The sequence below is a fragment of the Rhincodon typus genome, unplaced genomic scaffold, assembly GCF_021869965.1.
Source record: "Rhincodon typus isolate 14 unplaced genomic scaffold, sRhiTyp1.1 hic_rhity00002799, whole genome shotgun sequence".
NCBI classification, from domain to species: domain Eukaryota; kingdom Metazoa; phylum Chordata; class Chondrichthyes; order Orectolobiformes; family Rhincodontidae; genus Rhincodon; species Rhincodon typus.
The window spans coordinates 1-24,264 of NW_025968437.1; the positions used below are offsets into that span (position 1 = coordinate 1).

Consider the following 24,264-nt stretch of genomic DNA (forward strand, 5'->3'; position numbering starts at 1 on the left):
GTGCTACCTTAAGAGGAATGTACATTTCTTTAGGAGTCCTGACCCCCGGGATGATATGGGAGCATATACTGGTAAGTTTGATAATATAGCTTTAGCACAGTGTTGTCCAATATGTCAGCCATGTGGCGAAATGAGAATCCAGATGTGGTGACTTTAAAAGTACCAAATAGATTAATAGACAGTCATTGGCATGTGATGTACTTTGCTTTTGTACATGTGGTAAAAATAAGATGCAGAGTGAGTTTTTTGAGTGCTTTAGTTTTTTGTTACGATTGCTGGGAGATGTGCAAGTACATGTGCATGTGAATATATTTACCTTTTTAATATGCAAATAGAGATTCCTGACTAAAATTAATGCATGTGGTTAAACTGTCCTGTGGCTAGTCAGTGATTTCTATTGGACAACACTGCTTTAGTACCAACTGGAAATGTACTTGTAAAGCAATGGAAACAATTTTATTTTTTTGGATCATTGATGACTAGATATGGCCATGGACCTGGTTTTGTTCTTTGATTATATTTGATATGATTGTTAACTAATTTCAAACACATCATAGCAACGCATTTTATTTAAAGTCTTGTAGATCAAATGAGCAAAATGTATTGCTAAAGAAAGGCACATTTTTGTGGAAGCTTTTTATCTTGTGCTCATCATGATAATTCGCAAAAAGTACCACCAAACTAAATGAAAAATGCCATTATACTCGGTGCTGATTGATTGGCACATGGACTCTGGTGAGGTGTTGCTATGGTGAATGCACCATACTAATGTACAGGACTCTGTTCTTTGCAAATAGAACATGTGGGCAATGTGCTTGTTCCAACTTAAAATGGATGACAGCCATTGCCCAGTTCTTTGGTCAAGGCATTGCCCTGAGGTATAGGCCAACCTGTCTAGTTTAAAATTTAAATAACGTTTGGCAGTTGACTGTCAGCCATTGTTTACTGTTGCATCTACCAGTCAGAATTCACTTGCCAACCATTTAGCTCTGTCTTATGCAGTTTAAGTGTTTTTGCTTTACTTTGGTATGTCATGTGAATTGTCTTGAGTGCAATTTGAAAAAACTTTCTTTTGCAGCAGTACTCAGTTCTGTATTACTAAATGAAAGTTGTGCTATTTTGTGTTTCTTTAAAATGGTTTTTAATTCAGTCTGTAATTTGTGAAATATTTTTTGGGAGTTTTGAACATAATGTTGTAAATTAGCTATGGTTGGGCATGTTTACAACATGGGAAATGTAGTAACTAATTGAAAAATATTTTCAAGACTTTTGTAAAATCATATGTATTAAGTATTTGGAAGTGGGACTTTTTAAATGTAAAATGTACCTAATTTGAGCCAATAGCTACAAGTATTTATTTTTATTAAAAGTCTCCTCCAGAGGACCACCACTGAAAAGGGGTCCGCCAGGGCGTGCAAATGGACCACCGCCTAAAAGACCCCTCCCTTCAGGACCGATGCGAAGCGGGGGAATGGGTGGAAGAGGAAGTGGGTCGAGAGGTAAAAATTCTCCCACTAAATTTGATTTTGGATTTTTCCAGTTTTCAGTTATGGAGTTTTGGTGACCTTTTGTTTTTCCTAGGACCTCCCTCACGTGAAAGGGACAGTTATGGTTCACCTCCATCTCGTAGGGAGATGATGCCATCCAGAAGGGATGATTATATGCCAAGAGATGATTATTACAACAGCAGAGACAGGTAATGCTTTTCACTCTAGAGAAGTGGATAATTAGAAGGAAAGGCATGACTTTATAATAAGTACAAGAACCTTAACTTGCTAAGCCATTTTGCAAATGTCATTTGAGGCGCTTGCCTTGCAAAGACGTTATTTGAATTAGTGCCCTTTTGGAGCTGACCTGTTGGCAGAAATTGGATGAGTGGTCTGTTTGCTGCAACAGATTTTTCAGTAGAATTGGAGTTTTCTAGTGAAATTGTTGCAGGAGCTGGAGGCAGCTAACTCTATGTGCCAAACGCCAGAAATCCAGTTTGTTATTGCTGGCCTGTCAATTCTAGATTGGAACATGGTCTAATAAATTCATTTGTTTGGTTTTAACGACATATCTCTGAAACACAAGTATGCAAATGTTTCAGAATCTTGAGCAAAAAAATAAAACAAATCCATTTAAAATTCCTTCAGGCTTTTTATACAGAAAAATTTAACCCCAAAGCATGCCTTGCATTTACTACAAAAATCCCTCGTGGCACCCAACAGCACCACCTGTACCTTGCACCAAGATGCTTTCTCTAACATCTTGACAGTTTACAGAAACTAACAACTCTTAGATTGGAAAAGTTGATAGCTTCTTTCAGCAACATTTTTAGGGTTTTATCCCAACATTTGCAGTTTGGAACTCTAACTGCTCATTCTTAAGTAATCTAGATTACCATGTTCTCCCCTTCTCAGTAGCACTGCTGTATACGTACATTTCCATTCAAAGATTTAACAGACTGGCCAAAATACAGTGAAACTGGTTTTAAAAAAAAGTTTTTCCCTCCAGTCTATGGGTGTTTCCCTTGAGTTATAAAAGACACCCAGCCAAGAATTATCTAACAGTAACCATGAGGTAAACAGCCCACTAGGCTAACAAAGTAGTCCTCTAACTGTTTTAAAAGAAATCTACTGAATTCTTTGGCTACAGAAAACTGCAGATTTTGAAAATTTGAAGTAAAAACAAAGATTTCTGGAGAAGCTCAGCAAATCTGGTTGCATCTGTGGAGAGAGAGCAGAGTTGATGTATGGGGTCCAGTGACCCTTCTTCAGAACACTTTGAGAGGGTCACTGGACTCCATATTAATGCTAATTGCTCTCAACAGATGCTGCCAGAGCTGCTGAGTTTTCTGCAGCAATTACTGTTGATTGGTTCCACACTCTTGTTAGGATGTTGAGAACTGAAGTAAATACGGCAAGTGCTTCAAGGTTATAGTTTTGGGCACATTCTGAGCAATGATGACTTCACTGGCAATGATTGTTTGAACTGATTTTAGCCATCATTCCTCTAAGAAGTTCTGAGCTTGGCATAGTTGGAATTATTTTCTTCTATCAAGTCTAGTTGTGGTTTGTTTATTTGTGCAGCTTTTGAATGTTAAATGCAGGTTTCTAAGAGACTTGCCTCAGTGCAGAAAGAAGCCATTCATCTCCTCCTATCTGCACCAACTCTCCAATTTAGCATACATTGACTGTCCACAGATTTCTTCACGCGAGAAGGATTTAAAGTTACAGGGCAAAGAAACAATTAATACAGGGGTGTGCCATAAAAGTATGACTATCTAATAGTCTTGTATGCCAGAGCGCTTTGTGCTGTTGACTAGGTGTTAGTGATTTTTTTAAAATCTTATGAATGCTGATTAAATGACTTGTAGAAAATTGATTACTTAACAATTATTTATAGAACACAAAGTACAGCACAGGAACAGGCCCTTTGATCACCTGTTGTCTGTGCCGACCATGATATTCCAAAGTAATTTCACCTGCCTGTATGTTGTCAGTATTCCTCTACTCCCTGCCTGTTCACATATCTGTCTAAATGCCTCCTTGAGCAGATATGATAGTCAAGTTCTGCCACCACCCCCGCAGTGTGTTGAGGGCATCTACTGACCTCCCTCAAAAACTTTTGTCACCCGTCTCCTTTAAACCCTTCCACCCCCCCTTATTTGATTTGAATTGCACTGCCTGATGGAACAGTGGATTCAAGTTCAGTTGCTGCCTCAAAATTGGACAGTGATTTTGAAGGAAAAATCAATTGGAGGGCTGTGTGGAAAATAGGACAATGGGACCAATTTCAAGAGTCTTGGACACAATGGATGAAATCGGAGGAAAGAATAATTCATGACTTAAACCAGCTTTTGCTTGAAATTGCCCAATAAACATTTTGTTGATAATTCTACTTTAGAGTGGTTCATCTCGTTCATTTGAGGTTGATGCCTGGAATTGGTCATGCACTCTCTGGTGACAGCATATGCTATTAGTTCTAAACAGTGATATATTTTCTTAAAATACTATGGATATCGTAGAGGCAGTTTTTTTTTCTTTTGCTTACTTGAGCTTTTGATCTCAACTTTTTGGACTAACTGTTTTGTGCCCTGATGTTCACTTTCTTCATCCTTCCTATTCCCAGTAGTTCCCTTATAATGATCATCTTTTACTTTGCAGTTATTCTAGCAGAGATTATCCAAGTTCGAGAGATTCCAGAGATTATGGCCCACCACCAAGGGACTCCTATAGTTCCCGTGAATATTCTCACTCCGGACGTGATGATTATGGCTCCCGCGGATACAGGTGAGGGCTGAGACTGAACTTGCAGTTTTGGCTACTAACTGGGCAGTCTAATTACTTTAAATAATTCCAATGGCTTGTTTCAATTTCAGTGATCGTGACGGTTATGGTGGACGTGAACCACGTGACTATTATAATGATCGCCCAAGTGGTGGCTCCTACAGAGATTCCTATGATGGCTATGGTAAGGTGGCAACTGATTGTGTAGTGTCACTATTCTGCTCAGTTTTAAAAGTAGTTAATTTTTGGTATAACTTAAATTTGGATTGTTTCATCTTGCATAAACTGTTCAGTGAAAAATGTCTTTGAACCTCAAGCAGTTTATTTCTACAGTGATAAAACCCAGTTGAAAGCAAATAACAGTTGAAATCCACAGCAAAACAAATGAACTACAAACAATGCAAGCTTGCTGATGAGCAATATCCATCAAACAAAATGCCTAGCCACTTAAGAAAATACATTTTCAACTTTAGAATCAAATAAAATCAGTAACATGTGCACACCAAAACCCAAAGGCTGGAAATATTTCTGCATAACCTTCCCATTCGTTTCTGGAAGAATGACAATGTGAGACACTACCAAAATGAGTTAGTCTTGCATTTCAAAAACTTCATTGCTTTGTCAAATGATCCCCAGTAATGGGAGCATCTCATTGCTGCATCTCTCAATGCCGCAAATGCGGTCAGTGTTTAAATAGAAATTTCAACAAAGCTGCAGTAAGTGAGTAGATCTTATAAAATGTAAGGAATATTTCAAACGTTTCCATATGACCTGACCATTGACCCTGCAGGTAACTCACGTGGTGCTCCACCTGCACGAGGGCCCCCACCATCTTACAGTGGAAGTGGTCGTTATGATGACTACAGCACCAGTTCTCGGGATGGATATGGTGGAGGCCGTGATAACTACAGAAGTGAGACTTATTCAAGTAGCCGCAATGATCGTGTTGGTAGGCAAGATAGAGGCCCAGCTATGCCAATGGAAAGAGGCTACCCCCCGCGTAATTCGTACAACAGCTCGAGCCGTGGAGGAAATCGTGGATCTGGGCGCGGTGGGAACCGCTATGACAGGGGCAGTGGCCGAAGCAGATACTAAACTGAACTTGATATACCATGGACCAAAAAAAGCCCTTGCTCTTAGTGGTGTTTTTTCCTTACTGAAACACAACAGACAAAATTTTGAGGTGAAAGGACTGTCAAGTGCTTTCCATGCAAGCAGATTTTGAAAACTTTAATTTTGGTTTGCTGTTTCATGTTAGTTTCTTGTTTTTTTTTTTAAAAAAAAGTCAGTTTGTACATTCTAGTGGGAATGGTGCAGAGACTGGTTAAAGATGGGGAAAAAAAAGTTAATGTTATAACAGTGCTACTGTCTGTGGCTTTCTCCATACATAAATATGGATATATAGAAATAGATCTTTCTTTGTTGCACCAGTGCTATTGTGAAATAAAGACTGAAACCTTTTCAGTGAAACCTGTATGTTTTTTAACCAAGCTCCTTTTGGGTGGGAAATGCAAAAGCAAATCATATTAGCCTGGTTTTTACAAATGGGAAGGAAAAATGTCCAGACAACACAATACACCAAAGAGCAAGAAATGGCGATGACCGGTCATTAACTGCCCAATGAAACGTTGCAATTTCAAAATATACCAGTTATGTTTCAGTCTCCTCCAGTTCCAGATCACCATTCAACCTCTCAACTCCAGTCACAGCTGACTCTGAAGCAAGCTGGTTTTTTAAAAAAAATCAAATCGTCAGCAGTGAGTATCTTTAAAAGTGTTTTGTTTTTAAGTTCTGGCTTAAAATGGATACAAATCGTAAATTTCCCAAATGTCGTTAAAACACTTTTATGACTCAATTTTCTGAAAGTGTAGTGTCTCACCTTTAAAAGGAATTTGCTATGGCTTTAAGAATTAAGCATCAAGACCTGCAATGGCCTGTCACTGTTCAAAAGTTGGAGACTTAAAGACAGTTGAATGTAGAACATTCTCAGCCGATTCAAAGTGCCCTTTTAATGTGAAAAGAACAACTCTGGTAAGCAACGCAACCTTATTTTGTTAACCTACTAAATGAAACCTGTGGTTACATAAGGAAGCACATCGTTCACCAATTAATACTCCATGTTGAATTTAAACAGAAAAGTGGAATTATGTAGGTAATGAGCAAACCATTTAAAATTACCTACTAAATGAAATACAATTACATAAGGAAGTGCATCGTTCACTCAACATAACTCCATGTTCAGTTTAAAGAAAATGGAATTGTATAGGTCCAGCAGCAAAATCCTTTTTTTTAAAGTTACCTACTAAATGAAACCTGTTTGCTTAAGGAAGCCCATCGATCACCAAATATAACCACTGTCCTGTTCGGTTTTTTAAAAATGAAATGGAATTCTGTATGGTATCACAAAACTCAAACCTGCAAAACAAATTTTCTGAACTACGTTGGACAAGCATTCAGCAGCAGCACTGGACTGGATGGCCTATGGAAAATGTAAATTGTGATTTATTGATTTTTAAAAAATTCTACATTTTAATGTAGACGTAACTGAATTAAAGGTAGTTGGATTTGTCATGCATTGAAAGCTAATGGGCGTATTTATTTTACAGGGTGAGCATAGAATCAAATTGCTTTTGGAAATAATGGAATTCTATGCCAGTTGGAGGTTGTACCCAAACCTACAAAAAATGAAGATAACTAACCAGGTACACTTAACTTTTGTGTTATGGCTTGTGCTAGTCTTCCACTGTATTCAAGGTAAGGTTAGAGTGACACAACACCAGGTTACAGTCCAACAGCGCTGCTCCTTTGTCACTTCACCTGAAAGCTTCTGATTTCAAATAACGTGTTGGATTATAACCTGGTGACATGAGGCTTCTAACCTTGCCCACCCCAGTCCAGACACTGGCACCTCCACGTCATGTGTTCAAGGTAGAGTGAGATGGGGAGTGATGGTGCAGTGGTGGGTGGCAAGAAAGCTTCACTATAGATTTTTTTTTTAGGATGGGAAGCCTGACTGAGATATTGGGTAGATGTGCCTTTATTGCGTAACGGTGTGATCATTGAGGCTGGGAAGTTTAAGCCATAGTATAAGCTCTTAAGAGCAGCCATTTCAAGTTGCAAAATTCTTTTGAATCTTGGAATTATTCAATATTGCTGAGTGTTCAACTTAATCCACACTAAAAGGATTTCTGGGATTTGAACGTGAAATGGAATTATTGTAGAGTTCAGCTATGTTTGCGCTGAACTGGTTTGACCATTCAGGGAGTATAGTTTACTTGTTAACAATAATGAAATGCTGACGGCTGTAGTCAAAGATCTTCTAAACAGGTGTGGTTTGCACAGAAATTGAGCAGGTTCCAATCCTTTGGAAAATGGTTGCAGTTAAGCTTCTTGGGATTTGCAAGGAAGTCAAAATACTGAGATGTGAAAACTTCTTCCTAACTAGTCAGATAAGAGGGACTGACTGACTGACTTGTGGCTTTATTGTAGGCATTGGAGGTTTTCTTTTCTTCTGAAACTGAAATCAAGTGCAGAAAAGCTTGCTAAGCAACCACCAGGCATGAGCTACATTGTCCCTTCCAAAGCCAGCTTTTCCAATAATCAGTCTATTGACCCCATCTCCAAGGTTTTCTTGGCTGATTTTACCAATTTTGAAATCAGTTGGTGGATCACAGGCCATATTAAACCATTGACCTAATTCCCTAGAAACTGCATGTCTTCTCCCATGATAAGAAATGCTGGATTAAAAACAGCAGTGTCCAGATGACTCATTACTTTACTTTTCAGTTTTCACATTGTCCTAAAAGTGATAACTACATATCTATATGGACTATGGTGATTTTACAAAACCTCATTTGTGCCAATGCTGAGACTGCTTAATTCTACCACTGGCATCGTCCCAGTCTTGTTCAGATAATCTGAAGTCCTCATTCTTGCCTTTGTTTCCTATAGATTCAAGTACTCCAACAGTCCTGGCTGCTGTCCAATGTTAACCTAACTTGAGATCATTCTAAACCCTGCCCTTGTCTTAACTTGTATCAAGTCCTACTGAATCTTGTGTTTGCCCATGTCAGTTCCCATGTGAGCAACACCTTCCTTTTTAAAATTGTTTCTGTGAAGCACCCTGGGAAGCTTACATTTAAGTCCTGTATGAATAAAACTTTAGTGTGAAATTTGATTTTTGGTACGCTTCAAAGAATATTAAAAGGCTGGCACAACAGACCGATGTGGCATGTTAAATTCAATAAAGATGGAGTGGTAGTTTTTGGGAAGGGAGAATGGGGAGAAATGATCAAATAAATAGTACAATTCCAAAGAAGCTCTGACTGAGCTGACTGCTTCCACACCTTGGAACTAAAACGTAGGCAGTACAGTTCAGGCATGTGATTAAGGTATATTGGGCTTTACAAATTGAAGTGCAAGTGTACAAAAACATGAACTCCTTTGTCTACATGCTGGAACCAGATTTAATCATGGTGTAAGGATGGACAGATGGTGGAGGTCTCTGCAGTGGTAGAAGTTAGAGGGAATGCAAATCATGCTGAGTGAATTTACTGCGTAACAGAGTCCAAACCAAATTCCTAGACACCTGAGCATTTGGTGCTGCAGAAGTATGGGATGGAAGAGATTCAGGACCTTTTTTTTAAATCTCTGCCAAGATGGCAGTTAATATGCTGTAATATGTATTAATTCCACTGGATATGGGGGAGTATTGACTATTCTTTGCTTCTAACAAGAATTTATGGCTATCTCTATGAACAAATGTTTGGCATGGTCAAGTTGGTAGGGAGGTGGCCATGATGTTATAACTGAAACATTTACTGTTCTTATGAGCCCATATCCTCCTGGAAAATGGTAAGCAAAGTTTGTGAAAAAGATAATTGGATGCCATTTGTATCAACAAAAGAATTCTGTTCTAAGAGGTTTTAATAAACTGAAGTCGTTGTTTAGACGTTTCAACTGTTAAGATGTAATCTTGACTTGTTTTGCAGATCAAAGTAACATCTGGATTGGAATAGCGTGGTTGTGAAAGAACATGCAACAAACTATGTAGCAGTATGGTGTTTGCAGCGTTGAGTTTTTTGAATAAAATCAAAGCTTAAATGCTCATCTGATTATGAAGTGTATATTTTTGCCTAACTTGGGTCACTACACTTGTTACAGCATCTAGTAGATGTTAAAGAACAGGCAAATTATTCTAACTGCTACAGTGATGAGTGGAACTATGAATATTTACAAACATAGGCCTGTTGCATAACCTGAAATGAGTTTAGATGAGGCAAGTGTGAAGAAGCTCATGAAATGTTGATGTCAGCATGAACTAGTTGGACCACATGGTCTGTCTCCATGCTACATATGAAGGGCATTGACTTAGTAATGCTGAGGCTATTACCTCTAGCTGCAGAATTTTTTTAACAATCATATAATCTCTCATCTAACCCTTGAAGTTTCTTCTCCCCACTCCTTTCCTGTCCCAGAGGGTTGTTGAGCTCAGTCATTGACTGTGCCTGGGCCTATTGATTTCAAAGTTCAGTTTGCTGTTTTGTTCTGAAATTGAAGTAATTAAGCCTCTTTACTATTGCCAGAAGGGTGCTGGCAAATTACTGCTGTCAGTTAAGTCTCAGTGTCAATAGGGTAGTGAATGAACAGGTTGTGCACCTGAGTTTGCCAGGACCACTGTGTTCCAGACCTCATTAGCCTTGTGACAATTGTGCAAAAAAAGCTAAATTTCAAAAGTCATGGGATGCCTTTAACATAAAGACAGCATTTTGCAAGAGTGACATAAAGGAGCCTGAATGAAATTGATTGGAATTAGATGATCTCTTGGGAGTCCATACTTTTTTTCCTTTAAAAAAGGAAGATGATTGGCTTTCCACTAACTGCATCTGCCTGAGGATGTGGCTGCTGGAGGTCTTAAAGCCAAGTTCTCAGTCAACTTTTAACTGCTTCAGTTAGGATGTTGTCAAATGTGGGTATGTTTACTTTTTCTCCCACCAACTGTTTGGATGTGGAAGCTGTGCTTTAATGAAGCAGACCAGTACAACCGCTCTGGTTTCAAGTTGATTGTTGAGTGTGCCACAAGTTCCAGTCAATGACCAATAATAAAGTTCTTGAACACTCTTTGACACTCAATACCATTGCACTGTTGAACGCTCCTGTGAAAATCCTGAAAGGTGGGCTGGTCAGCCACAAATACAGAGGATGTGTTCTTGGTCTTCAATGGATGTTTTGAGTACATAAAAAGAGGCTATACTGATCTTTATGCTCCAATTCAGCCCTAGCTAGAGTATTGTTTCATCATGCTCACCATCCAAGGACTTTCTTCTGTCCTGTGGAGGAGATTTAACACAATGGTTCCAGGTTGTGAAATTTTAGTTAGAGTTCAGTTTGAAAGGATGGATTTATTCCCTTGAAGCAAAGGAGATTTGATGTCAGATATTAGAGTTAACAAAGTAAAGTCATGAACTGATGGTGCAGCAGTAGTTATACGTTAATTGTCTTTCAGCATTCTTTAATTTCAAAAGAAAATTGAATGGGAACCTAAAGATAAGCTTGCCAGTCTACAGAAACATGCAATGAATGGAGCTGATGGATTGCTGTACAGGAGAGCCAGCTAGGGGTCTTTGGGCTGATTTTTTTTTTTTTGACTAGTGTTGTGATTACTCTTAAAAGAAGTCCAAGTATTGTCTATAGGTGTGATGCTGGAAAAGCACAGCTGGTCAGACAGCATCAGGAGTAGGAAAGTCCATGTTTCGGGCCACAACCCTTTGTCAGGACCAGGTCCTCTGCTGTTGACCTGTTATGCTTTTCCAGCCTCTCTCATTTTATAGATTTTTGGCTTCCAGCATCTGCAGTCCTTTATTGTCTCCAACTCGCCTAAAATCTACTGACTGCTAAAATTGTCCTAATATGCACAAGGCACATGTGTTACGGAATCCTCCAACTGCTTGAATGATTGCAAATCAAAAGACTAGATCCTCAATACCTTCAAGGATAAGCAGTCTGGTGGCTCAGCATTCCTTGCTGTATTGCATAGCATCTACAGAAAGCACTGCAGCATCTCCTAAATATGGTCTATTGCATAGAATGCAATCAATAACTCCTAAGTACCACACCATTTTGATATGAGCTAGGTTTTTCCAGTAGGGTCTTCTAGCAAGACTCTCAGTTCTTGAATTCAAAGTCCCATTCAGATCCAAATCTGTTAACACCTCATTGTTCTTAAGCTGTAGTTGTGGCAAATGGAAGTTTCTAATATTAGAAATTCCCATGAGCTATTTGACAGGAATAGAATGGTGGTTTTTTTTTTTTTTGAAAGTCTATAGTTAAAAAGATGCTTACCCCAAGTAAACAGGAATCTTAATAGATATGTAAGTGAAGATTAATATTAATTGAAAGGAAATTGATAATTTATGGGTTGGGGCTAACTTCAAATGTCATCTTGTTTGGAATACCAAAATATGTCATCTTTTTGGGTTGTGTCTGTTCACCATAGTGCATTTTAGTTTGTGGCCATAATTCAAATGCATGGCCTGTACTGATATTTGTTTTCAAATAAAATGTTGATTAAAAGTGTCTTGACTGGAATCTCTTTGCAATCAGTTTGACTTAAACTCTGAATACTCTCTTCAAGCCAGATTTTTTTTTATTATTATTAACTTTGCGCAACTCAAAGCATTCCATATGTTTTTGACTTTCCTTTTGTATGGACTTGCTTCACTTGACCACTCAACTTCTAGCTTGCTGGAGCCTAGGTGTCAACCTGCTGAAGCTGTAACACAGAATTACTTTCACGTAAAAGTGAAGCGGCATGTGATAGAGTAGATTTGGTCCTGTCACTCCGGCTATATCCAGCCATGACTAGTCACAAAGTCATATACTGCTGATGTAGAGTTGAAACTAAGAGGAAGATGCTGAATGAAAACTTATCCTCTATGGTGATGGAGCTGTGCACATTTGTACAAAAGTTAAAGCATGTTCACTCCATGTGATATCCCAAGAAAAATTTGGGTACTGGCCACTTTCTCACAAAACTATCGAGGCCTTTGGTTAGGAGGACAGCTCTGAAGTACAACTACTGCAGTCATTGCAACACTGGCATCAATCCAACAGTGGGAAAAATTGCCCAGGTATATTCTGTGCACAAAAGGCAGAACAAATCCATCCTGGCCGATCACTACTCATGTTGATTCTGTCATTCGCAAAGTGACAAAGGGATTGTTGATGTTACTATCTAGTGGTGTTTATTTCATCATCGCATTGAGCAAGTTGAGTTTGGGTTGTACCAGGGAAACACCGGTTTCTGATGTTATGGTCTTTATCAAAGATGGACAAAAGAGTTGAATTCCGAAAGTGAGTAACCTTGACATTTAAGGTATGATTTAATCCAGTATCCTTCACCATCTTTCTTAAAGAATCTACTTCAAGGTGTTTCCACAGACTTAAATTTTTTTGCAATTGTTCAAAATTTGTTTTTGAAGAAATATTAAATATTTCATAACATGTCAGTTCTGGGATAGCACTGCAGGAGTTGCTCGGTATAGTATCCCAGGCCCGACCACTTTGGCTGCTTCAACAATGATTAGCTTTCATAATGAGGTCAGAAATAAGGATGATTATGCCATCAGCAATGTTCAGTCTTCTTCACAATGCTTCGGATTCTAAACCAACCTAGACAGTGCCAGGCAACGACTGTCTCCAGCAAGAAATAACCTATTCATCTCTCCTGAATGTTCAACGCTATTACCATCATTAAATTGCTTGCTGCCAACATCCTGAAAAACAACCACTTAAACTACCTACAAGGGCAGATCAGAGGTGAGGGATTCTGCAGTGTGATGAAGGTTCATAACATTGTTGGACAGCTTTGTTTAAAGTTATAAAGAAATGTAAGATAGATTGAGAGTAAACTAGCTCAGAATATAAAAACAGCCAGCAAAAGTTTCTATAAATATGTAAATCGTAAAAGAGTGGCAAAGGTAAACATTGGTCCTTTAGAGGATGAGAAGGCTAATTTAATAACTGGGAATGAGGAAATAGCCGAGACATTAAACAGTTATTTCGTGTCGGTCTTCACAGTGGAAGACACAAATAACATGCCGAAAACTGATGGCAAGAAGGTTATAGCAGGCGAGGACCTAGAAACTATCATTATCACTAAGGAAGCAGTGCTGGGCAAGCTAATGGGGCTAAAGGTAGACAAGTCTCCTGGCCCTGATGGAATGCATCCCAGGGTACTAAAAGAGGTGATGGGGGGCTAGCAAATGCACTAGTAATTATTTACCAAAATTCACTGGACTCTGGGGTGGTTCCCGCAGATTGGCTGTTTTCCAATGTGATGCTACTGTTTAAAAAAGGAAGTAGACAAAAAGCAGGTAACTATAGGCCAGTTAGCTTAGATTCAAGCATTTTCTCCACTAACGAAGTTATCATTAAGGAAGAAATAGCAAGACATCTGGATATAAATTGTCCTATTGGAAACACCCAGCATAGGTCATGTTTAACTAATTTGGTGGAATTCTTTGAGGACATTACTTGCAATGTGGACGATGGGGAACCTGTGGATGTGGTGTATCTGGATTTCTAGAAGGCATTTGACAAGGTGCCACACCAAAGGCTGCTACATAAGATAAAGTTGCACGGTATTACAGGTAATGTATTGGCATGGATAGAGGATTGGTTGACCAGTAGAAAGCAAAGAGTAGGGGTAAATGGGTGTTTTTCTGGTTGGCGGTCAGTGGCTAGTGGTGTGCCTCAGGGGTCAGTGTTGGGACTGCAATTGTTTACAATTTACAATGATTTGGAGTTGGGGACTAAGTGCGGTGTGTCAAAATTTTAAACGGTAAAAAATTGCAGCATGCTGCTGTGCAGAGGGACTTGGGTGTCCTTGTACATGAATCACTAAAAGTCGGATTGCAGGTGCAGCAGGTAATTAAAAAGGCAAATGGAATTTTGTCTGCCTTTGCTAGAGGGATGGAGTTTAAAAACAGGGAGGCTATGCTGCAGCTCTATAGAGTCCTGGTGAGGCCACACCTGGAGTACTGTGCAGTTTTGGTCTCCTGAATTGAGAAGAGATATACTAGCACTGGAGGGGGTGTAGAGGAGATTCACTCGGTTGATTCCAGAGTTGAGAGGGTTGGATTATGAGGAGAGACGGAGTAGACTGGGATTATACTCATTGGAATTCAGAAGAATGAGGGGAGATCTTATAGAAACATACAAGATTATGAAGGGAATAGATAAGGTGGAGGCAGGGAGGTTGTTTCCGCTAGCAGTTGAAGCTAGGATTAGAGGGCATCGCCTCAAAATAAAGGGAAGCAGATGTAGGACTGAGGTCAGGAGGAACTTCTTCACCCAAACGGTTGTGAATCTGTGGAATTCCCTGCCCAGTGAAGCAGTCGAAGCTACCTCGCTGAATGTTTTTAAGGCAAGGCTAGATAAATTTTTGAACAGTAAAGGAATTAGGGTTATGGTGAGTGAGCGGGTAAGTGGAGCTGAGTCTCAAAAAGATCAGCCATGATCTTATGAAATGGCGGGGCAGGCTCGAGGGGCCAGATGGCCTACTGCTGCTCCTAGTTCTTATGTTCTTATGTTTCGATGTGAAAGAGCAATATATAGCTTTTAGCTGGTATCGTGTGTGTTTGTGCATTATAAAGAGGAACAGTTTTAGGTTTGTTGTGAGTGGTGAAAAGGTAGAGTTGGAGATTTGTTATTTTTGCTTGCATTTAAATCCTTTAAACTAAAGTTTGATTTAACTCCCTCCTCTCTTCCCTACCACTCCACTTTTGATGGTTCGCATTGCCCATGATAGGTTTTAATTGTAAAAATCTGGCTAGTGGTGGTTAGCTGTTTTTAAAAAGAAAAACAAGGTGGTTAATTCATTTTTAACATGCTTGCCTTCATTGCTTAGAATAATGAGTATAGGAGTTGATGTGACATGTTGAGGTTGTACAGAATGTTGGCGAGGCCACCTTTAGAGTACTGTGTACAGTTCTGATTGCCCTACTATAGGAAGGATATTATTAAAATGGAGAGGGTTCAGAAAAGATTTACCAAGATGTTACTGGGTCTCGAGTGTTTGAGTTATAAAGACAAGTTATATAGGCTGGGACTTCTTTCTATGTAGCGTAAGAGATTGGGAGGTGACCTTAGAGGATTATAAAATCACGAGGGGTTTAGCTAAGGTGAAAAGCAAAGGTCTTTTCCCTGGGATGGGGTTGTTCAAAACTAAGGGCCATATTTTTAAAGTGAGAGGAGAAAGATTTAGAAGGGACCTGAGGGGTAAATGTTTCACAGAGAGAAGGTTCGTAACTTTCAGAAGAAGTGGTAGTTGCCATTGACAATTTGGACTAAAGGGTCTGTTTCTGTGCTGTATGACTGTAATTATGACATTGATTTCAGTTTTGTTTTACCTCAGTTAGAATTGGGAGGAAATATCTGGAAATGTAACCTGGCACAAAGAAAGTTAGTTAGTTGTGATTGCTTAAGCAGCTCAGTCCCAGACATCACCAAGAATTCTTCAGTAAATGTCTTGGACTTTACTGTATTTAGCTGCTTAATCAATAAACTAGTTGCACAATAGAAATTCTCCATGGGAGGCAATGGCCTAGTGGTATCATTAGACAATTAATGTTCTGGGGACCTGGTTTGAATCCTGCCACAGAAGATTTTGAAATTGGAATTTCAAAGATCTAGAATTAAGAATCTGATGACCATGAAACTTGTTGATGGTCTTTCAACTGTTCTCTGAAATATCCTAGCAAGCCACTCGGTTCAAGGACAGCTAGGAATGGGCAATAAATCCTGACTGCCCAATGATGTCAATGTTCCAGGAGTGAATAATATTCCTCAGCACCTTCCTTCCCAACTCATGACATCTATCACTTAGACAGGGACAGCAGATGCAAGAGAACACTGCCTGCAAGTTTGCCTCCAAGCCAAGTACCATCTTGTGTTAAAACTGTATTACTGTTCTGTCACTGCTTGCTCAGTATCCTGGAACTTCTTTATTAGATGAGAATCTCTAAACCAAGGAAGCTGATTCATCATCACTACCACCTCACAAGGTAACACAGGATAGGCAACAAATGCTACCTGAGCTAGCAACGACTATATGCCATATATGAAGTTTTAAAGTAAAACTCTACTGCCATGGGTCTATGAAAAAGTACTGAAATGAAATTTTCACAATTTTGTTTTGTTCCTATTGTGACGTCACAAAATCTCGGAACAATACCTTTGTTCCCTTTAAATAATTTATATTGTAAAAATAAAGCACCCAATTTTTCCTGTCCATAGCCAATGCTTATGTATCAATTTAGTGTCTGTTGACCAGCTGGTGATCTTTTACAGGATTTTCCTCTTCTCAGGTCCATAAAAGCCCCCTTTATGACTTAATAGTCAGGCAACTACCATAAGCTGTCATTTGCAGATGATAGATGTGATTGGAAGCTGTTTTGAACACATTATTACTTCATTGATCAGTATAAAATCCCACTGTATTGAGAGTCTTTCAAAGACTGGTTCAACAACATTCATCTTCCTTAGCAGGTTTTCATGCTTCTAGGTTTCACAACTTTACAGGAATGGTCAGGTTGCCCTTATGAAAAAAAGAAGGCTAGGCTTTTAACTTGATTAACTGGTAGGATCTTGACAAGATGGGTGTGAAAAGGATGCATTCTTCTTTAGTAGAAGAATCTAGAAGTAAGGATCACTGTTTAAAACAGGAGACTGTGTTTGTACAGATGTTGAGAAAAAAATCCTGTGTTTTTGGAACTCTTCAAAAGCTGGTGGAAGCAGAATCTGGGTATTTTGTTTGAGCGACGGGTAAATTCTTAATGAGAACGGGAGTGAATTGTTATTGGAGGTAATGTGGAATTGGGGGCCATTGGATTGTGGAGTTGGGGTTGCAGTCAGATCAACAATAATCTTATTAAATGACAGCAAGCTCTGAAGGAGCTAAGGGGCCTACTGCTGCACCTAATTCATATGTTTGCTGCCTGCATTTTTCTGGACACCACAGCTTCTAAGTCTGCTTTTTTGTTCTTTACATTAAAATAGACAACTTATTTCCCACATTTTACTCCACCTGCTAAATTTTTGCCCATCATTTAACCTGTTCCTTTGTGACCTAAAATAAAAAGTCTGGGAAAGATTTAATTTCGTGTTCCTTTCAATTATTTTCATCAGTTTCAAAACTCTTATGCTTTTTGGTTTCAGATCTTTCTGCCACTTATTCAAAACCTTTATGATATTGAACACTTCAGTCCCCCTCATAAACTTCATTTTGAGGAAAACAATACCCATTTCTCCAGTCATTATACGACTGGAATTCTCAAGATCCCTTTTGCATTTAGTTTATGGGTGAACAGTGGCACACTGCAAGACATTACAAGCAGAAATAATGACAGCTTGTGAGAAAAGGCAGATTTCCAAGTAAATAGGGGTGGGTGACGGTAACCTGGAAACGGCATTCACCGCGTGTTTCAGGTCAATTTCTCAGAACACATACTGAAGCCAAGCAGAGTAAGTTATTCTTGATCTGGCACTGTAAATCGGATGAAAATTGGTTGATGATATCAGAATCATGGTGCGCTTGGATAGTGCAATAGTAATGTTGTATCAGTAATACAGAGCTCAAGGATAACGCACTGGGATCAGGGTTCAAATTCCATCCTGATACCTGGTGGAATCTAAATTTAATCTGGTATTAGAAAATTACTAGTAATGATGACAACGAAGACAAAATGTAAAACTCCATCAGATTAACTAATGCCTAAAGGGAAGGAAATCTGCCATCCTTACCTGGTCTGGCCTAAATGTGACTCCAGACCCACAGCAATGTGGTGGGTCTGAACTGACCTTGGGCCTGATTTGAAATGGTCTATCAGTTCAAGGGCAGTTAGAAATGGGCAACCAATGCTAGCCTTACTAGTGACACACACCACATCCTATGAAAGAATAAGATTTATTCAGATTTGGGGAGAGAGAAGTGGCACCAAGATCGGATGGGTGGTTGACAATGTGGAAGAAAATTAGAATGAGATTGCTGAATGCTGTTTGTTTTTTAAAAAATTAATTCATGGTATGTGTTTGTTGCTGGTTTGACCAGCATTTGTTGCCCATCCCTACTTTCCCTTGAGGTGGTGGTCAGCTGCCTCCTTAAACTGCTGCAGTCAATGTGCAGTGTGTTGATATATTTCCAAGTGAGGTTGATGAGTGGTTTGGAGGGTAACTTGCAAGTGGTGGTATTCCCATGTGTCTGCTGCCCTTGTCTTTCTAGATGGAAGAGGTCATGGATTTGGAAGGTCCTGTCTAAGGAGTCTTGGTAAATTTCTGCACTGTATGTTGCAGATAGTGTATACTGCTATTACTGACCAGCGGTGGAGGGAGTGAATGTGGAAGTGGTGCGAATCAAACAGGTTGCTTTGTCCTGGATGGTCTCAAGCTCCTTGAGTGTCATTGGAGCTGCACCTCTCCAGGCAAGTGGGTAGTATTCCATCACACTCTTGACTTGTGCCTTGTAGATGGTAAGCAGGCTTTGGAGAATGTCATAGAGTCCCTACAGTGTGGAAACAGGCCATTCGGCTCAACAAGTCCACACCTCCTCTCCGAAGAGCGTCCCTTTATCCTGCATTTCTCATGTCTAACCCACCTAACCTAAACATCCCTAGACACTATGCAGTGGCACGGTGGCTCAGTGGTTAGCACTGCTGCCTCACAGCGCCAGGAACCCAAGTTCACTTCCATCCTCCGGGTGACTGTGTGAAGTTTGCACATTCTCCCTGTGTCTGCATGGGTTTCCTCTGGGTGCTCCGGTTTCCTCCCACAGTCCAAAAATGTGCAGGCTAGGTGGATTGGCCATGCTAAATTGCCAGATGTTTAGATTAGGTGGGTTAGATGTGGGGAAATGCAGGGGTAGGGGAATGGGTCAGGGTGGGATGCTCTTTGGAGGGGTGGTCTGGAGTTGTTGGGCCGAATGGGCTGTTTCCACATTTGCAGGGATTCTATGATTCTACTATGGGCACTTTAGCATGACCAATCCACCTACCCTGCACATCTTTGGACTGTGGGAGAAAACCCTCGCAGACACAGGGAGAATGTGCAAACTCCACACAGACAGTCACCTGAGAGTAAAATCGATCCTGGGTCCCTGGCACTGTGAGGCAGGAAAGCTAGCCACTGAGCCACTGTGCCGTGAGTTACTCCCTGCAAAATTCTGAGCCTCTGATCTGCTCTTGTAGCCACTGCATTTATATGGCAAGTCTAGTTGGGTTTCTGGTCAAAGTTTGACCCCAAGCTGTTGATAGTGGAGGACTTATTGATGGTAACATCATTGAGTGTCAAAGGGTGATTGGTTAGATTCTCTTTTGCTGGAAATGGCTATTGCCTACTTCTGACCTTGTGAAGAAGCAGCTGGTGATGGTTGGGCTTCAGACAATACACTGAGAAACTCATGCCGAGACTGATATCCAACCACCGTAGCCATCTTCCTATGTGCCAGGTATGACGCAGGCTTTCCCCTGATTCCCATTTCCTCCAGTCTAGCAGGGTTCATTGATGCCACATACAGTTGAATGTCAATGGCTGTCACTTTCAAAACATGTCTGGAATTCTGCTGTTTTGTCCATGTTTGAACTAAGGCATTAGTGAGGACAGGAACTGAATGGCCTTGGTGGAACCCAATCCAGGCATCACTGAGCAGGTGCTGCTTGATAGCGCTGTTGATGGCACCTTCCATCACTTTACTGATGATTGAGAATAAACTGATGGGCTGGTAATTGTCAGGGTTGGATTTGTCCTACTATTTGTGTACAAGACATACCCGAACAATTTTCTACATTGGGTAGATGCCAGTGTTTAACTGTGCTGGAACAGCTTGGCGAGGGGTACAGCAAGTTCTGGAGCACAAGTTTTTCGTACAATTAGTGACTGTTGTCAGGGCGCTTAGTGCAAAGACTATTCAGTGCCTCCAACCATTTCTTGATATCACATGGAGTGAATCAGATTGGCAGAAGACTGGTATTTATAATGCTGGGGACCACTGCAGGAGGCTGAGATGGATGATTCACTCGGCACTTATGGAGAAAGATTTAGTGTGAATGCTTCTGCCTAATCTGGGCTCCCTAGCATTGAAAATGGTGATGTTTCTGGAGCCTATTCCTTCAGTGATTTAATTGTCCACCACCATTCACCACTGGATGTGGCGGGACTGCACAGCTTAACTCTGATTTGTTGATTCCATAAGAAGTCCTGAAACAGAAACAGAAATTGCTGGAAAAGTTCAACAGGTCTGGCAGCATCTGTGGAGAGAAATCAGAGCTAATGTTTCAGGTCCAGTGACCCTCCTTCAGAAAAGAAGGGTTAGGGCTACACAAGTAGTCCTGTTTGGTGGCTTCACCAGGTTGACACCTCATCTTCAGTTATGCCTGGTGCTCCTCCTGGCATGCCCTCCCGTCCTCTCCTTTGAACCAGGGTTGATCCCCTGGCTTGATGGTAATGGTTGAGTGGGGGATATGCCAGGCCATGAGGTTACAGATTGTGCTGGAGTACAATTCTGCTGTTGTTGATGGCCCACAGCACCTCATGGATGCCCAGTCTTGAGTTGCTAGATCTGTGCGAAGTCTCTCCCATTTAGCACAGTGATAGTGCCACACAACATGATGAAGCTTATTCTCAATGTGAAGGCAGGATTTCATCTCCCCAAGGACTGTGTGGTGGTCACTCTTACGAATACTGTCATGGACAAATGCATCTACAGTCAGCAGATTGCTGAGAATGAGGTCAAGTATGTTTTTCCCTCTTGTTGGTTCCCTCACCACCTGCCACAGACATAGTCTAGCAGCTATGTCCTTTAGGACCTGACCATCAGTAGTGCTACTGCTGAGCCAGTCATGGTGGTGGACAGTGAAGCCCCCCAGCCAGAGTACATACTGTGCCCTTGCCATCCTCAGTGCTTCCTCTAAGTGTTGGTCAAGATGGGGTCACATAGGTGGTAACCAGTAGGAGGTTACCTTCTTTCTTATTGAGCAGATTCAAACAGGAAGGACCTGAAGAAATATCTCAAGTTCAATCAGATAGAGTTTACTTGGTTCTGTGAAAAGAAAACCATACTAGAATGATTTATTTGCATTCTTTACGGAATTAGTAAGTAACGTGGATAAAAGAGGAGTAACAGACCAGTACACACAGACGAACTTTCAACCTGGAATTTATACTCTCTTCCTCTATTTAAGCCAATGTTTTAAAAAAAATAGAAATCACACGACACCAGGTTTATTTGAAAACACAAGCTTTCACAGTCTTCGTCCTTCTTCAGGTGTTAGACTCGGAAAGCTTGTGTTTTCAGATAAACCTGTTGGACTCTAACCTGGTGTAATGTGATGTCTGACCTTGTCCACCCCAGTCCAACACTGGCACCTCCACATCATTAAAAAAATCAAAAACTTTTTAAAAAGCTTTTTAAACTTATTCTGTCACCTTCAGATTTGTGTACTCTAGCACCAAGTTTTCACTGTTTCTGCAGCTCTTGTTAAAATTGAAGTTAATTTTGCCTCTGCTCATTCTCCTTGAAAAGTAAGTGTCCCAACAGCACGTGAACCTCAGCAGTCCAAGTAGGCATCTTGTCACCAACTTCTCAAGTAATTGGTAGTAATTGCTGGCCCAGGCAGCGACACCCACCCAGAACCTGTGAATAAACTGAAGAAATGCTTTCCAGCCTCACTATTGGCACTCCTCTTCCCCTCTCTCCTCGCTGTAAACACTGCAGCTGTTTTCCTCTCTCTCTCTCTCTCTCTCTCTCTCTCTCTCTCTCTCTCTCTCTCTCTCTCTCTCTCTCTCTCAAGGTCACAGAATTTCACTCACAATATTGCCAGCAATCAGAGTGTCATGTGAAAACATTGTGTGCTGTCTTTGCTGATAGATAAGGTCATTCATTGCGACTTCCAGTCTTGCCTTAAAGGAACAATTGAGTCGCTGGTGCACACTGCATTTACTCAACAACACGGAGCTCACAAAAACTATTGTTAAAAAATGTCCTGAATCTTAATTCAGTACCCATACAATGCTGTTGATGGGCAGGCTCCTTTCAAGTAACCTTGTGACAGATTGGCTGATCCAAAACACGTCCATTACAGCCTTTGTAACAAGATAACAGACCTTTTGTAAACTTGATATTACTCCTATATTCTTGCTGTATGATCAACTTAATGCATTAACAATGTCGTACCACATTTTATCATGATTCTGATTTAAGATAGACTTCCCCAGTTGTTCACAAATTGCACTGACCCAGTCAATGTATGATGTGGAGGTGCTGGTGCTGCGAAGGGGCTGTGCTCTAAAAGCTTGTGAGTTCAAATAAACCTGTTGGATTGTAAACAGGTATCGTGTGACTTCTGAGCGTCAATGTAACTTGACACCACATAGCCTGACAGACTTTCACACGGAGGCAGATGGCTCTCTGCTCTGTCTCTACCTTACTTAAACTCCCTCTCTCTTACACAATTCCAACTTGCTGATCTCAGTGCACAGCACGATCGCTTCTTAGTTAGAAACTGGTGGGTTCAAGCCCTAATCTTCCTTAATATCCTGGGATGGAACAAAATAGTCCAGGGCTGTTCATTCATAACAAACAAAATTAGATCATGAGTCCTGAAAGGTCTTATTGAGACAATGGCCAGAAACCTAGTCAAGCAGTGGTTTAAAAATGGAAAAAGGCAAAGGTCACAACACTTTTTCATTTTCAAGGACTGCTCTTAAGAGGTATTTATTTTGGGGGGCTATTTTTCCAATCTTATTAGATTATGTAGGTAATGCTGTCGTGTGGTAATAGTGTATTTTTATTCTGTATTTGTGGTGATACACAAGGTTTTTAAACTTTCACACAGAAGCAGAATTAGAAGAATTCATTAATATCAATAATCAAATCTACATTAAATGTAATTCACAACACACAAAGGTAGTTGTGTAGCGGTAATGTCACTCAACCAATAATCCAGAACCCCTAAGGATAACATTCTGGTGGCACAAGCACAAATTCAAGAAAGTGAAATTTGAATTCAATTAAAAAAAAACTGGAATAAGAAGCTGGTATAATGATGACCATGTGACCACTTGATTGTCATAAAATCGTTCATTAATGCCCTTTCAGGAGGGAAACTGCCATCCTTACTTGGTCTGGCGTACCTGTGACTCCAGACCCACAGCAATGTGGTTGACTCTTAACTGCCCTCTGGGCAACTAGGGATGAGCAATAAATCCTGGCCTAGCCAGCAATGCCTACTTACAATGAATATGAATAAAAGCATTAATTTCTTGGATACTACAGTATTTAAATTCACAGAATTGTTACAGTGTCAAAGGAAACCCATCACATCTGCACTGGTTCTCTGAGCATTTTGGTTTAGTGCTGTTTGCACACAGGGATAGCAAGTCACTATCACTGGATTCACAACATAGTGAAATTAAAACATTAAATAACTCGCAGAATTTCTTAATTATTTTTAGTCATAGAGAAACACAGCATGGAAACAGACCCTTCGGTCCAATCAGTCCTTGCCAAATATAATCCCAAAATAAACTAGTCCCACCTGCCTGCTCCTGGCCCATATCCCTCCAAACCTTTCCTACACAAGTACTTATCCAAATACCTTTTAAACGTTGTAGCTGTACCCACATCCACCACTTCCTCAGGAAGTTCATTTCACACTCGAACCACCCACTGTGTAAAAAATTTGCCTCTCATGTCTTTTTTAAATCTCTCTCCTCTCACCTTAAAAATGTGCCCTCTAGTCTTGAGATCTCCCATTTTAGGAAAAAGACAACTACCATTAACTGTATCTATTACCTCTCATAATTGTATAAACTTCTACCAGGTCTTCCTACACCCCAGTCAAGAAAGTCCCAGCCTATCTTTATAACTCAAACCTTCCATACCCAGCAACATTCGGTAAATCTCTTCTGAACCCTCTCCAGCTTCATAATTTCCTTCCTA

General features: G+C 40.3%; 1 protein-coding gene and 1 non-coding gene across 2 annotated transcripts; both read left to right on the top strand.

Moving 5' to 3' along the window:
• Positions 1–4: 4 nt before the first annotated feature.
• On the top strand, positions 5–9,378 carry LOC109922119 (RNA binding motif protein X-linked; the record flags this gene model as incomplete). The annotated part of the gene is made up of 8 exons (XM_048593409.1): positions 5–71; positions 1,371–1,499; positions 1,582–1,696; positions 4,149–4,274; positions 4,364–4,455; positions 5,062–6,761; positions 6,878–6,973; positions 9,263–9,378. Coding segments are annotated over 6 exons (834 nt in total), but the record flags the coding sequence as incomplete, so codon positions are not given.
• LOC125481614 lies at positions 2,940–3,012 on the top strand. Its single transcript, XR_007261409.1, has one exon. It is a non-coding gene; the product is annotated as a small nucleolar RNA SNORD61 (small nucleolar RNA).
• Positions 9,379–24,264: the final 14,886 nt, after the last annotated feature.